Source organism: Stegodyphus dumicola, chromosome 1 (genome assembly GCF_044657685.1).
Source record: "Stegodyphus dumicola isolate Sdum_Otavi_A_Nest chromosome 1, ASM4465768v1".
Lineage (NCBI taxonomy): Eukaryota > Metazoa > Arthropoda > Arachnida > Araneae > Eresidae > Stegodyphus > Stegodyphus dumicola.
The window spans coordinates 193,938,777-193,953,048 of NC_140768.1; the positions used below are offsets into that span (position 1 = coordinate 193,938,777).

At 37.3% G+C, this 14,272-nt stretch overlaps 1 protein-coding gene across 1 annotated transcript in view; it reads right to left on the reverse strand.

Moving 5' to 3' along the window:
- Rpn10 (regulatory particle non-ATPase 10) overlaps nt 1–1,339 on the reverse strand; it is a 92,425-nt gene extending 91,086 nt beyond the window's left edge. The window contains exon 1 of the mRNA XM_085824443.1: nt 1,157–1,339. Within this exon, the coding sequence (XP_085680569.1) occupies nt 1,157–1,182 (26 nt within the window). The 5' untranslated portion in view covers nt 1,183–1,339. The remainder of the gene's footprint in view (nt 1–1,156) is intronic.
- Nucleotides 1,340–14,272: the final 12,933 nt, after the last annotated feature.

Sequence of the window (14,272 nt, forward strand, 5' to 3'; positions counted from 1 at the left end):
TATATGCATTTAGTCGAACGTAAAAACCATTTAGATGGATTTGAATGGGTTTGTAGGAAGAAAGATTCAGATGGTCACTATGCGAAGCATTCCGATCAGAAAGAGTACCTGGTTTGAAAAAAGTCATTTTAGTATGATTGATATTTTGATTTTTACGTGGCTCTGGGTGTGCAAAGCGAACTGGAAAATCATGGTAAGTGAATATTTGCTTTTGGTAGTGTTTAAATGTATAACATGTTTTTCCTTTTTCATGTTATTTTATTTCTTGGTTTAAAATGTATTTTATTGAGATTATGTTTTTTTTTTTTTTTTTTTTTTTTTGCCTATATTGTAGAATTTGGTCCTCCTTTGACCTTTTTAAGTGAAAATATATCGATGTGCACATGGACAAAGTAAAGGGAGTGCACAATGCAATTCTGGTTTTCTGCAAAGTTTGTGCAATTCTGGGATTTTTTTTAAAGTGCAAATAGGTCGACGTGTACATGGATAAAGTTAAAAAAAGTCGCAATGCCATTTTTGTGCAATTCGGGGATTTTTTTTTTTTTAAGTGAAAATAAGTCGATGTGTACATGGATACCGAGTTTGTGCAATTGTTTGTCTTGTTATTTTGGCTTTGTGTAGCGGCGATTTTTGCACTAAGCCCAAATAACGAGTCAAAGAATTGCACAAAATCGGTATCCATGTACCGCGAAATTTCGCCAAGGGGTACCCTAAACTATACTTTTACCCAGACGATAAACTAACAATAAAATAAACGATTACTTAATCTGAATAAAGAAAAATCGGTAAAATCCAAGTATACGGTACAGCCTTGACGCGATTTTAAAAATTATCGCCAACACAAAAAACGATCCAAAGAACGTCTATGTATATACTATAACACTATGTGTGCATATAAAAACAAAGTCTATTAAACTTGACTTTTTTAATTAAATAAAACTACATTTTATTGACAAGAGCCTTTATAAATTCACCACCCATTTTTTTAAAATTAATCATTCAGTTTCAGGAATGATAATGTACAAAATTATGTTGGACAAAAAAGCAAGTCATCATCGGCTCCATAATCAGCCGTAAAATATTTTAACAGAAAAAATATAGTGTAATGTTATGCGATACAGTTAAATATATCAACAGAGCATCCTAAATTTCATACCAAATTATTGTGCTTTCCAAAACCATCTTTAGTGCATCAAAAGATACTAATTCTACGATTTCTTCCAGTAAAATGTGAAAACAGTATCTCTAATCTTCTACAATGAAGTTGAGTTGAAAGCTAACCGCTTCAAGGAGATATTAAATAAATGTATAAACGTCATATATTATACGCAAAAAGGGGACATAAAACGCAAAATCAGTTTCTGAAATGATATTTCAAGTAGCTGTTGCAGTTACAAAAATATATTAAACAACGGAAAATAATACGCATACAATTTGCTTGCAATAAAATTATCGGATAAGGTTCGGAGAACAGCCTTAACGCCAAAACGGGGAGAAACAGCTTATTATGGTAGACCACATTATGGTTGTCATCCGATGACGTACTTCTTCTAGAAGATACTTTTCCCTACGTGATACTTTTTCCTTGCTAAGGGATTATCCGTAGCAGCAGATCGGGATACGTATACGGGAAATATTATGCTTGCTTATCAAGCAAAGAGTATTAAGAAATAGCACATAATTGAATAAAATATTGATAATATATGTAAAAATAAGTGTCTTGCACCTGTAAATATCTATTTAATGCTTTATTTTCTGTTTTCATTTATTTAATGCTTTATTTTCTGTTTTCATTTGCTTCATTATGCTTCCCTATACTCGTCGATGTTCATGGTTTATTCTATAGCTTTTTAGTATTTATTTTATGTGCATTGATTTCAAGTAATCTATAAACATTTTCTTGTACTTTTTTTCTTGCAAAGTGTGCTTTCATATCCTAGTGCAATAAAATAGTCAATGTGTGCTTTCATATCATATTCATTGTTATGTACAGTAATCTCAATTCAGAGGAACTTTAAATTTGCCTATAAAGTGGCAGTTTTACTTCACAGGTGTTAGAAATATCTGGCTTAAACAGACCTAAGTTCTCAGACTAAACATATTTGCGGTATATTTGTTCTGGGACATTTGTAGCCTCAGTCTGATATTTAGTTTATAGCACATTTAATATTTTTAGTATTTGTTGTACGAATTAGAAATAATAATAACTTTTTAGAAATATGTATGCGATAAATTTGTGTGCTGTTAGACATTGTAATGCTCTCAAGTCTTAATTGTTCAAAATTCGACAAAATGCAATTGTATTTATTTCATTTTTTAACTGCAGTATAAATATAAAAATTTCATTAAACCTGCTGGAAGGATTTGTAAATTTATTTGTAGTATTTAAACACATATTTAGTTGCATGCATTATGTAGTGGAAAGAGTAATTTGCATTAAACATTTCCTCATCTTTATAGTATTCTATATATATATATAATGCATTATGAACTGAGAAGTTTCAATAAATTTTAATAATTTAATATTTCCTGATGTCCCAAAATAATGCTGTATGCAGTTCATAAAAGTGGATTTAAATGCTATAAGAATAAACTAAAAATAGTTTGTTTCATTTTTGATTTTAATTGTCATAAATATAAATCATCTCCAACTTACAGAATGTGATAGTGAAAATTTTCCAGTACTATTTCCTTTATGATTTATTTAATTTAATTAAGTAAACTGAAGTCCTTGGTAATTTTTTATGATTATAGCATGATATTTGAGAATTATTATAAATGAACTGTACAAATAGATAATGCAAACTTCATGCATTACAATGACAGTGGATCTTGTTTACGAAACAGAGATTGATTCTACTGCAGACCTTGTCAGCCAATCAGCATCACTGCAGCGGAGACTTGCTCAAGGAAGTGCAATTTACGGAGTTCATAGGCAACTACGCCTTTACCTCCACATCTTCAAAGGAAATTAAATCATCCGAAAGAGGGTATTGTCAAATAAGGTAAAAATTTTGATAAGCCGAATGACTTGGAGTAAGTGCCTTCGCACTGAGTCAAAAAAAGGCAAAAAACTCAGAAGGTCTTAATTTTGCGCCGAAAAAGGGCCAGAATAATTTAGATAGGGGCAGCCAGAAAAATTTTGACTAGAAAAATAAAAGGTGAAGTTTCCTTGAACCTTGATAATCATTTTCTTTGCATACGTCAGATGAAGGACACGCAGGGGAATTCCGATGCGCGTTCTTCGAGGTGGGAGGGAGGAGGGAACCTGTTTACAGGTCGAAAAAGTAGTTCTGTCAGTGATCAGCTGGGAGGGAGAAGTTTCTCCCAGCTGATCACTGACAGAACTACTTTTTCTCCCTCCCAGCTTTCCATTTTTTTGACCGCTATTCATTGCGGTTTTTAAAAGCCAAAAAGGACGCTGTTAAGCGCCTAAGAAAGTTCCTTCTTAAAGGAAGAGAGAAGTTAAAGTTTAAAGAATCTTTTTCAGTTTTTAAGAGATCTTTTTCAGTTTTATTGTAGTTGAAAGATTAGAGTGTGTTAAATCAGTCCTATTTGACTGTGATGTTTCTTGTTAACCCTTTGAGGGGCGGTATATAAAATAATTTAAACTGTGGTAAAATTTTGTATGAACTATAACTTATGGACCCTAAGGACACAAAATTGAGACTTAAAAAAATCTAGAGCGAAATCCTGAATTTTGAGAGCCGGTATATATTTTATACCGGCGCCCCTCTAGGACAATTTTTTTCCAGGTAGCTGCCAACTGGTAATCTTTGTTTTTTAAATTAATTTTGGGTACTTTTGATGTGCGTCTGTAGTGATGAGTGCTTGAATATAATTATGTAAGTCTAAAGACAATTTTTTTAAAATTTCGGCAGAAATTTAAAATTTTAAATATAAAATTTATGTTTTTATGCACTTTGAGGATTCAACCCAGCTGAACATACTTATGTAAAATATGGGTAAAAAGCTTTTCAACTTGATTTAAATTCAATATTATTTTATAAAAAAATTTAGCAAATATAACACTGTGTAAATCGTATCATGCTGTAACTGAACTAGTATAATATTACAAGCAGATGTAACTCAGCCGAAAATTTAAAAAAATTGGAAAATGAAGCACTACAACCGACTCAGTTGAGAAAGTATGTTGCATATTTGAAGTTGTATTTTATGCTTTAGATAATATGTGAAAAACACCATGCTTCATACCACGATACGAAGAATCGGTCCTCCCTCCACGCACACACACTTTAGATCATCGAGGACCATAAGGGTCCCTTTTTTTATTTTTTGTATATATAGGTTGTAATATATCCTTTTGTTCAGGAAGAAACGCCATTAAACAATTTTATTATCTGATACACCTCAAAGCTCTTATTCTGATTTTCAACCCCTTTGGCTTCATAGGGGCTCTTTTTCAACTTTTGGATAAATTTTAGTTTGCATCTAAAACGGGCGTTAGAAATATTTTTCCTCCCTTCACGAACTGTGAAAATTTATTTCCAAAACAATCTATTTGTATCAACCAGAGCGCAAATTTCTCTTGCGTTCTCTAGTTTTTCATCTGAAATTAACAAAGAATTAAAAAGAATTTCTCTAAAGAATAAAAGCATGCTTTGAAACTAGCAGTTTTTGTGATTATACTATGAGATGAACCTTAAGTACATTTCCATTTTAAGTGAGCTTTCCCTTTGTGTGATCTTATCACACCTCACAAAGGGAAGAAGGCGGGATTTCCGAATGACAAATTGGTTGTCAATCACCTCTTTTCATTTTCTTGCATTCTAGGATTTTGGAAAACAGGAAGCAACAGGTGTCTTTTGGGGGCTAGCATGCTACGTTTAACCCCGACAATAGTGTAAAGTTTTGACCCCAGACGGCAATTTTGAAATCGATGAGTCTTTCTCTTGGAAAAGGGAATAAGTGCTGAAATAAAAATTTTAGCTAAACACAGACGAATGAAACTTGAGCTGAGTACACAAAAAGAATAAATGAAACTAATATACTTGTATTCAGTCCTAGCGCAGCGTCAGTAAACTCCCCATTCCTCCATGAACATAATATTTAATCCTAAATGACTTATAAATTAATCATGAAAAATTATTACATCACAAACTGTTACAATAATAAAGAAATTCTGTCATGTCACAGAGTAGAAAAGGAGAAGACAGCGTGCTGCCATCTATTGGCGTGGTACCCTCAGTGTGGGCGCCGGTATATATTATATACCGGTTTTAAAATCGTATAAATAATCGTCTGTTAATTATCACTTCTGACTGAAATGAAGTAAATATATAAGATTCAGCATGTGTACGTCATATATTTGCAGATTTTGAATTTTTTCATTCTCTCCAATAGAATTTATCAATTTTCCAACATGATACCTTGGAACGAGGTATATTAATGTCATAACTGTAAAATATTGAGCATTCATAGGGTGATGTTGCCAATTAGAATTGAAAGAAAACAGTACACACTTACAATTATAGCTTTTGGTGTAGAAAAATTAGCATTTTTTCGGAGGTTAAAAAATTGGCAAACAACCGGTATATATTATATACCGGTGCCCTTCAAAGGGTTAAAGAAACGTTAAGGAGGTTCCTCGAGTTAATGCCGTGTGCATTAAAGAACTTTAGAGGCGGGGGGGGGTTAAGGAACGAGAGGTAGTTATTCACGTGGTTATCGGTGTGCTCATATCTAGCCCGTTTAAATGGCAGAGCCGAATATTCCCTATTTAGAACCGCTCTGGGTCTTTTTCGGGAAGAAGCAACAGCAGGATCGTATACGGGTAGCATATGAAGCACAGGATTTGCGACACGTTGAATATTTTTGAAACATTTTTCCGAAAGTCGCTGTATATAGCGATTAATGGGCATACTTTTGAGGTCATTATGAATCTCTTCGTTCCGTACAAACGACGGAGCTTTTAGAATTTGCCGAAGCATTTTAGATTGAAAAATTTGGACATGTTTTCTGTTAGTCAGTGCGCATGGGCCCCATACGGGACACGCATACGTAAGAACCGGCCTAATCATTGATTTGTAGAGCAAGATTTTGTTATCAGTTGACAGGTCGCTATGACTAGCTAAGAGGGGGCGTAGGGCGGTTTTGACAGCTGTCGCACCCGCTATGATTTTGCGGATGTGAGGCTGCCAGGTTAATTTTGAGTCTAGCAAAACACCTAGATATTTGTAAGAAGAGACCCAGGGAATGGGTTCACCGAAGAGCATTAAGTTAGGTAAATTTGGGATATTTCTTCGGATGAACATGGTGGCAGCACATTTTGCGACATTAATTTTGATTTTATACAGACCGAGCCAGAGTTCTAAGGTCGAAAGGTAACTCTGCAATTGTGAGATTACCTGGAGGGTGTTGGAGTGTTGAGAAATGATGGCTGTATCGTCTGCGTATAATGCAAGATCGATATTTGGGGCCTTAGGAATATCATTTACATAAAGGTTAAAGATTGCGGGGGCGAGGAGACTTCCTTGAGCCACCCCAGCATAGATTGGGCGGGGAGAGGAGAATTCGTGGTTAACTCGCACGCGGAAACTGCGTCCGGTCAAGTACGAGTTAATAATTTTAATGAGATGAGCCGAAAAACCAAGCCTCATGAGCTTGTAAATAATCCCGTCATGCCAAGTCCTGTCAAAGGCTTTGGCAACGTCTAGATAGACAATTCCAGTTCTCTCTCGCTTACGAAAGCCTTCATGAATGAATTCCACTACACGGAGTAACTGGTGTACCGTGGAGTGTTTAGGTCGGAAGCCGAATTGTTCCGGGATTAGTAAATTTTGATCCCGACAGAATTCATTCAGGCGATTAAGTAAGACAAATTCATAGATCTTAGCGAGAGAGGATAACAGACTGATGGGTCTGTAATTGACGGACAGGTTTAAATTTTGTCCCGGTTTTGGAATGGGGACGACTGCTGCAATTTTCCAGCAGTCGGGGAAATAGCTTCTCCTGAGCATTAAATTTATGAGTACCGTGATCCATACGATAAACATAGGGGGGGGGAAGTTTTTGATCATGCGATTCGAAATAGAATCTATGCCAGGTGCCTTGTCAGGTTTCAGTTTGTCAATGAAACCATGACTTCAGAAGGGTCCGTCGGCCTGAGTTCAGATGTGATAGGTTGTGTTAAAAAATCTTTAACCCGTGCTTGTATGCGCCCCTGTGTAACCGGGCGGTTACAATAGGAGTCGTGGTTTGTTGTTAATTGAGTTGCAAGGCTGTCAGCTATGACATTTGACTTTTCTGAGTCAGTGTAGGCCATCTGTGCGCCATCGGCCGTTTGAAGGGGCGGAATGTGTGTTTTATGTTTGCGTAATCGGGCGTCTGCGCGCCAAATCCATTTGTCTTCAGTCGTTAGGGACTCAATGAATGTTTTCCACTCCGCTTGTTTTAATAAGCGGGTTTCGGTCCTTATCTCGTTCTGTATCTTGCGAAATTGGGCACGGATATTGGGATCTCGTGACCTTTGCCAAATTCTTCGCAAGTAATTTCGCTGCTTAATTTTGAATTTAGTCTCAGGTGGGAGCCTAGCACCTGGATGTTTACGTGGTTTTGAAGCCGCAGCTCTCGCTTCTTTTAGTAAAGACTCCAAACTTTTGATATGTCTGTCAAAGTCCGAATTGCTGGAAATTTTGATGGGGGGAGTGAAGTTTTTTCCAAAATAAATCTAAAGTCGTCCCAATTTGTTGAGACTTGCTCCTCTAATTTTGAGTATCGATTTTGAATATCTAGGGATATCAAAACGGGGTAGTGATCAGAGTCCAATTCCTGAATCACTTTTATCTCATGCCGAAAGAATATGTTATAAAAGGCAGCCAGATCAAGAACTGCAGGGGACCCTCTATGAGGGTAAAACGTCGGGAGGGTAGGAGCTATGATCTGTACATGGTTACTCTGGCACCATGAATTTAGACTAATACCATACCTGTTCCTGTTAGAACAAAACCATGCGGTATGGCGTGAATTTAGATCACCAGCAATTATTAGGTGATTTGAAATATTCAAAATTTTATCAAAATCACTGACAGGAAAAGCTGGCCTTCCACGTGCTGTAGACAGTGGAGGTAAATAAGCTGAGACTATTGTCAGCGGGGAGGAATTTTGAAGGAAAATTTTGATGATTGTCGCTTCCAAAAAATTTAAATCAGGGGACGGTATCATGTGTTGCTTTAACGAACGCTTCACATAGATACAAGTGCCGCCACAGGGATTTCTGCCCTGTGCCCTGTCAGTACAATAAATGTCATAATTCCCAATTTTGGGAGTATTCCCTGGGGTAAGGTGAGTCTCTTGGACTAAAAACACGTCAATATCGTGCTCTACTACAAAATCACGAACTTCGTGAATTTTTGGAGTTAAACCATTGGCGTTCCATGTGCAAATGGCCAGTTCTCTGATGGTATTTGAACTGTTATTCATACAATTGAATTTTAAGCCATTATTAAAGGTTCATCACTGAAAAACAAAAGACATGGGTCTAAAAAAGCCGAATTAGGTTGAAAGCTCAACATAGCTTTCATAAATATAAAATGCCCTCATTAAAGCATCTGCTTGCCTGAGTTTAGGCATTGCTTTTTTGAAGGCAAGGAGCAGAATATGCTTGTCTACCGCTGGGTCGCGGGAGATTTCGATTAAGCATTTTAGTGTAGATGAGAAGACATCGTCTGAATCATTGCTACACTCTGCTGTGGCTGACACTGCTGGGGCTGCAGGGGCTTCTGCAACCGGCAGTCTTGGATTCGTGGATTTGAATCCGTGCTCAGTGGTGTTCTTCACCATCTGTGCATAAGATGGTGAACTGACGTTGCTTGGGGGAGCAGGCATGGGACGTCTTGTCTCAGCATTTTCTGGGGGCTTAGAAGAACTCTGTGGGAGGGCTGTTTGAGCAGCTGCCCTAGTCCTAGGCGCGGAATTTTTACCGCGAGCCCGTTTGTTGCCTGGGTATCGGGGACAAGATTTGTAAGAAGCTGGGTGATCTCCACCGCAGTTGCAGCAAGTGGCTGGTACGTCTAATCCTTTGGTACACTCACGTGCCCAATGAGGTCCAGAGCATCTGACACAACGGATTGGAAGGGTGCAGAGTTCCGAAGAATGGAAGAAGCCCTGGCACCGAAAGCACTGAGTAGGGCCCTTGCGGCCGCGGTAACGCTCAATGCTGATCTCTGTGCCCCACATGTCAGTGACGGCAAACAGATGATCGAGGAAGGGGTGAGGGATAACTTGTAAATATACAAGTGGCATTGGATGTCTGGAGCCAGGCTGAGTAAGCCGAACGATGCGATGCACTTTAAATCCCATCGCCTCAACTTCCTCTTTGATATCCCCGATTTCAGTTTCAACAGGGAGGCCTCTGATGACAATTTTGACTGGCCGGTCCTGCTTTAAGTCGAAAGTTTTGAACTGGATGCCGGCTTGCTTCATCCAGCGGGTAACCTCCCTGAACTCCAGCTCTGTCTGAACAAAAATTTTGAGGTAAGGTCCAGTCAGGATGCTCCGTAAGTTTGGGGCAATTTCTCTCATGAAAGACACTTGCGTCTTCCAGTTTTTGCTGCTTTTGAGATGTATTGCCGGAATCTCAGACTGCGGTGGGGGGGTACGTTCCGTGCCTGCTCGGAATTAACTCCCTCACTATTACTTGCAGTAACAATTTCTGCTTCATTAGATTGCTCATTGATTAATGAGTTTTTGATTTTTTCATACTTGTTAGTATTCCTCTCCTTTTTAGGAGTAGCATTTTTTTCAGTGGCTGTTAATTTAGAATTTGGAATAGTACTATTGGTAACTTTAGCGTTCAAAGCCAAATCATCTATTGTGAGATCCACAATAGGCGCCTTCCCTTGCTTTCGAGCCGCGGGGGTGATAAACCCGTCTGAATCGATAGTCTGCGTCTTTCGCTTCCGCGATGACGTCGACTGGACTGGTTTCCTCCGCACCTCGTGCGTGGGAATAGATGCCTCGTGCTTACAAGGATCTTCTGCGGATTGAGCGGCAGCCATCTTGGCTAAGCGCTCGCTCTCCAATATATTTAAAAATTCTTCTCTGGTTGAGGGAAGATGAAAAATGGGTACATCTAGAGCATTAGCAATGTCATTAATCTTATGGAAAAGAGACTTACCCGCCCGGTCGAGCTGATCGTATCCATTTGAATCCAACGGAGAAGGAGTCCGCTTCATGAAGCTCTTCTGCCTCTGTATAGCTTCGAACTGCTGCTTCAAGTCATAAAACTGTATAACTAGGTTCATGCGCTCGTCATCTGGCGACGCCGATTGCACAGAGGGAACCTGATCCCTTAATTCATTCATTTCCTGGTCAATAACAATATTGTTTTCACCAAAACTCTGAGAATTGCCCTGCGTTGGCGGGAGCTCGTTACACGAGCGACCGTCACCCTCGCCGTCCATCCTTGGAATCCAGAGACTTGCTGAATAGCTTTCAAAGTGTCTGCCAATCACTTCTTTGTCATTGTGATGCATATATTGCAGTTAGTAACAGTTCATCTGAACAATTCTGATAAATATCAAGCATTATTTCTAGTAAATATCTGTGATTAAAATGGCATTTTATTCTCTATGTTCTTTGCACTTAATATGTTTCTGTATTCATGTTTCACATTCCACAATACATTGTATTGCAAAAATTATTACTTAAGCCATGCTATATTATACCTTAGAGGATTGACTATAGAGGCAAATAAAAATTAAATTTTATGTATATTAGGAATAGTATTTATATGATAATTGAATATAGAGTTCATATCATTAGTCATCTACATAACTACCTATCAAAATGTTCTGCAATGAAATTTATTATCCTCCTTTTTACCAAATAAAAACAAAATGAGACATTTAACACCTCTAAGCTATGTAAGTAATGAGGCATAGAAAATCTGTAAGGCATGTAAATAATGAAACATGTAAAATCTGTTACTCATGTAAGAGCAATACAGTTATTCAACTAATATGTTTAACAATAATATTGATTCTAGATTAGCTAATTGCCTCCCTTCTTGAAAAAAACATATAATGCATAGGACATTTTACAGAATTACAGCTAAACTCAAATTACATACTTCTTAATTTACTTATTTAGTAATAGTTTGACTTATTTTATTGTGATTTTTATTTTAATTTGATTTGGCTTGGTCTGCATGATTTGTTTATGGCAAAGTATGTGAGAGCTATTTGCATAAGCAGAAGCATGCTTTCATAGAGGACTTTCTAAAGACACTCACTCGCATCCTCATTACACATGCAACCAATCTGTTTACCTAAAATTGCAGTCAGGTCAAACTACCAGCTTTGAGCAACTTTACTGCTCAAGCACTGGTGGGCACATTTTTGTTATGATGGAATAAATTTTTGCATTGTATTTTTACATTTTTCTTTGAAACAGATATGGACTTAATTTCTGTTTTTAAGCTGTGATATTGAGAGTATTGTGTTGTCATTTTGCAAATGACTTGTATTCATACATGTGACCCCAATAATACTTGTGTAATTAAAAACTTGCTCAATGCTTATTATGCAAAGTATTCAGTTTAAAAGTGTACCCTTCATAAAAATTATAATTGTACACATTCATAAGACATACCTTGTATATATCATGCATTCAGGTTTCAGACTTAGAAGGCCAGTGAGTGATGTTGTTTCATATGGAAAGATTGATTGGAATGAGCCTGTTCGTGAATACTTCATAACAGATAGGTACTTTAGACTAGAAGAGAAACACGCTAATGTGACAATCAAAATCGTAAAAAACAACCTTATATTTAGCGTAGGTATAATGAAACACTCAATCGATTTCGAGGGCAGCTAAAGGTCCCTCCTCATCAGGAGAAAGAAATACATAGAAAGAAGAAAATAGGAATCACAGAAACACGTGGTGCTTATCAGCACTGCACGTGGTTATAACTAGATTTTTAATCAGAGTTGCACTGGCCGCCTACTTTTACTGAGCCAGGCTGTCTGATCAAGCATAAAGAAATATTAGCGAAGTTAAAATAGGGAGCGAGGGGCAAATGCACATTACGCTCAAAATCTGAACTTCAAATAATGGAAAGCAACCACTGAACGGATTTTTATACCCTCTGGTAGTACCAAGTGCGAGGAGGTAACGCCATCTATTGGCAAAAATAATTGAATTAAGACAGTAGAATTTTAAAGGCATTAGGAAGGACTGGATTGGACTTCAAATCATTAACTAAACTTTCTAAATCTTTGTGAATGTGAAAAGGTTCAAGAAAATCCAATTCGCCTATGGAAGAAGCCTTTTGGATGATTTTTGCAGACCCAAAATCAAAATTATGGTTAAAAGTCCAGCTATGATACGCTATTGAAGACTTGTTAATTTCCCCTTTTTTGACATAAGATTCATGTTCCTTGATACGAAACTTCAACGCTCTTTTTGTTTGGCTAATATATCTTAAACCACACTGACATGATATACTATAAATTCCCCAAGAATTCAAGACAGAAACGCAATCTTTTAGAATCGAAGGGTGAATTAATGTTCCGGTCGAAAGAGCACTAAATTGTCTTGAAACTAGGCTTCGGGAATTTCACTTCATACATACTGAAATTAATGAGTTGGTTTCGCTTACTAAAGTTTCTCTAAGTCAAACCCACTTTGTTTCCCAAAATGCATATTTTCGTCAAGTTGAAGGATTGGCTATGGGTGATCCTCTCAGTCCGGTACTTGCTGACATTTATATGCACTATTTTGAGATGAAATTATTTGATAAATTATCTTTTCGTCTTTGGATTCGGTATGTTGACGACACTTTCGCACTTTTTGACGGTTATAAAGAGGATTTATCCGAGACTCTATCTATTATGAATTCAATTGATCCAGCCATCCAATTCACTCTTGAAATTGAATCCAACAATTCCCTCCCCTTCCTCGATATTCTTATAATCCGCAATGAAACCGATTTTAGCACCACTGTGTACCGTAAACCCTTTGCAGTTTGTTTACCACCCCATGCCAAGTCATGCCACCCTGTTAAGCAAAAAATGGCTTCTTTTTACTATTATGTTTTCCGCGCGCTGAAAGTTTGTTCCTCTGAATCTTTGCTTACCAATGAACTTAATTATTTGAGAGCAGTTGCGATTGACCGTGGATTTTCTCCCGTGATTATTGATAAAGCCGTCAAAAAATTTTCAGATTCCCATCAAGGAAGACATTCCACTGTTAGAAATAATATCAATGACCTTGTCGTGCTTCCATTTTATCCTTCTGTTAGCTATAAAATTGCACGGATTCTCCAGAAATTCAATTTTCAAGTCGGTTTCTCCCCTATTAATAAAATTCACCCTTCGATTCTAAAAGATTGCGTTTCTGTCTTGAATTCTTGGGGAATTTATAGTATATCATGTCAGTGTGGTTTAAGATATATTGGCCAAACAAAAAGAGCGTTGAAGTTTCGTATCAAGGAACATGAATCTTATGTCAAAAAAGGGGAAATTAACAAGTCTTCAATAGCGTATCATAGCTGGACTTTTAACCATAATTTTGATTTTGGGTCTGCAAAAATCATCCAAAAGGCTTCTTCCATAGGCGAATTGGATTTTCTTGAGGCTTTTCACATTCACAAAGATTTAGAAAGTTTAGTTAATGATTTGAAGTCCAATCCAGTCCTTCCTAATGCCTTTAAAATTCTACTGTCTTAATTCAATTATTTTTGCCGATAGATGGCGTTACCTCCTCGCACTTGGTACTACCAGAGGGTATAAAAATCGTTCAGTGGTTGCTTTCCATTATTTGAAGTTCAGATTTTGAGCGTAATGTGCATTTGCCCCTCGCTCCCTATTTTAACTTCGCTAATATTTCTTTATGCTTGATCAGACAGCCTGGCTCAGTAAAAGTAGGCGGCCAGTGCAACTCTGATTAAAAATCTAGTTATAACCACGTGCAGTGCTGATAAGCACCACGTGTTTCTGTGATTCCTATTTTCTTCTTTCTATGTATTTCTTTCTCCTGATGAGGAGGGACCTTTAGCTGCCCTCGAAATCGATTGAGTGTTTCATTATACCTACGCTAAATATAAGATAAGTACTTTATTTACTGAAGGATACTACTGAATTAAACAGTCAAAAGTCGTTAATTCGGACACCCATAATTCGGAATGATCTATAATCCGGAGCTCAAAGTTAAAAACTTTCTGCGCATGCTCCGCGTTGACACATGCGCATAGGCGTTTACGCGTGCGCGTAAGTCCTCTTACTACTGCGCATTTGCTTGTGCGCAAGCG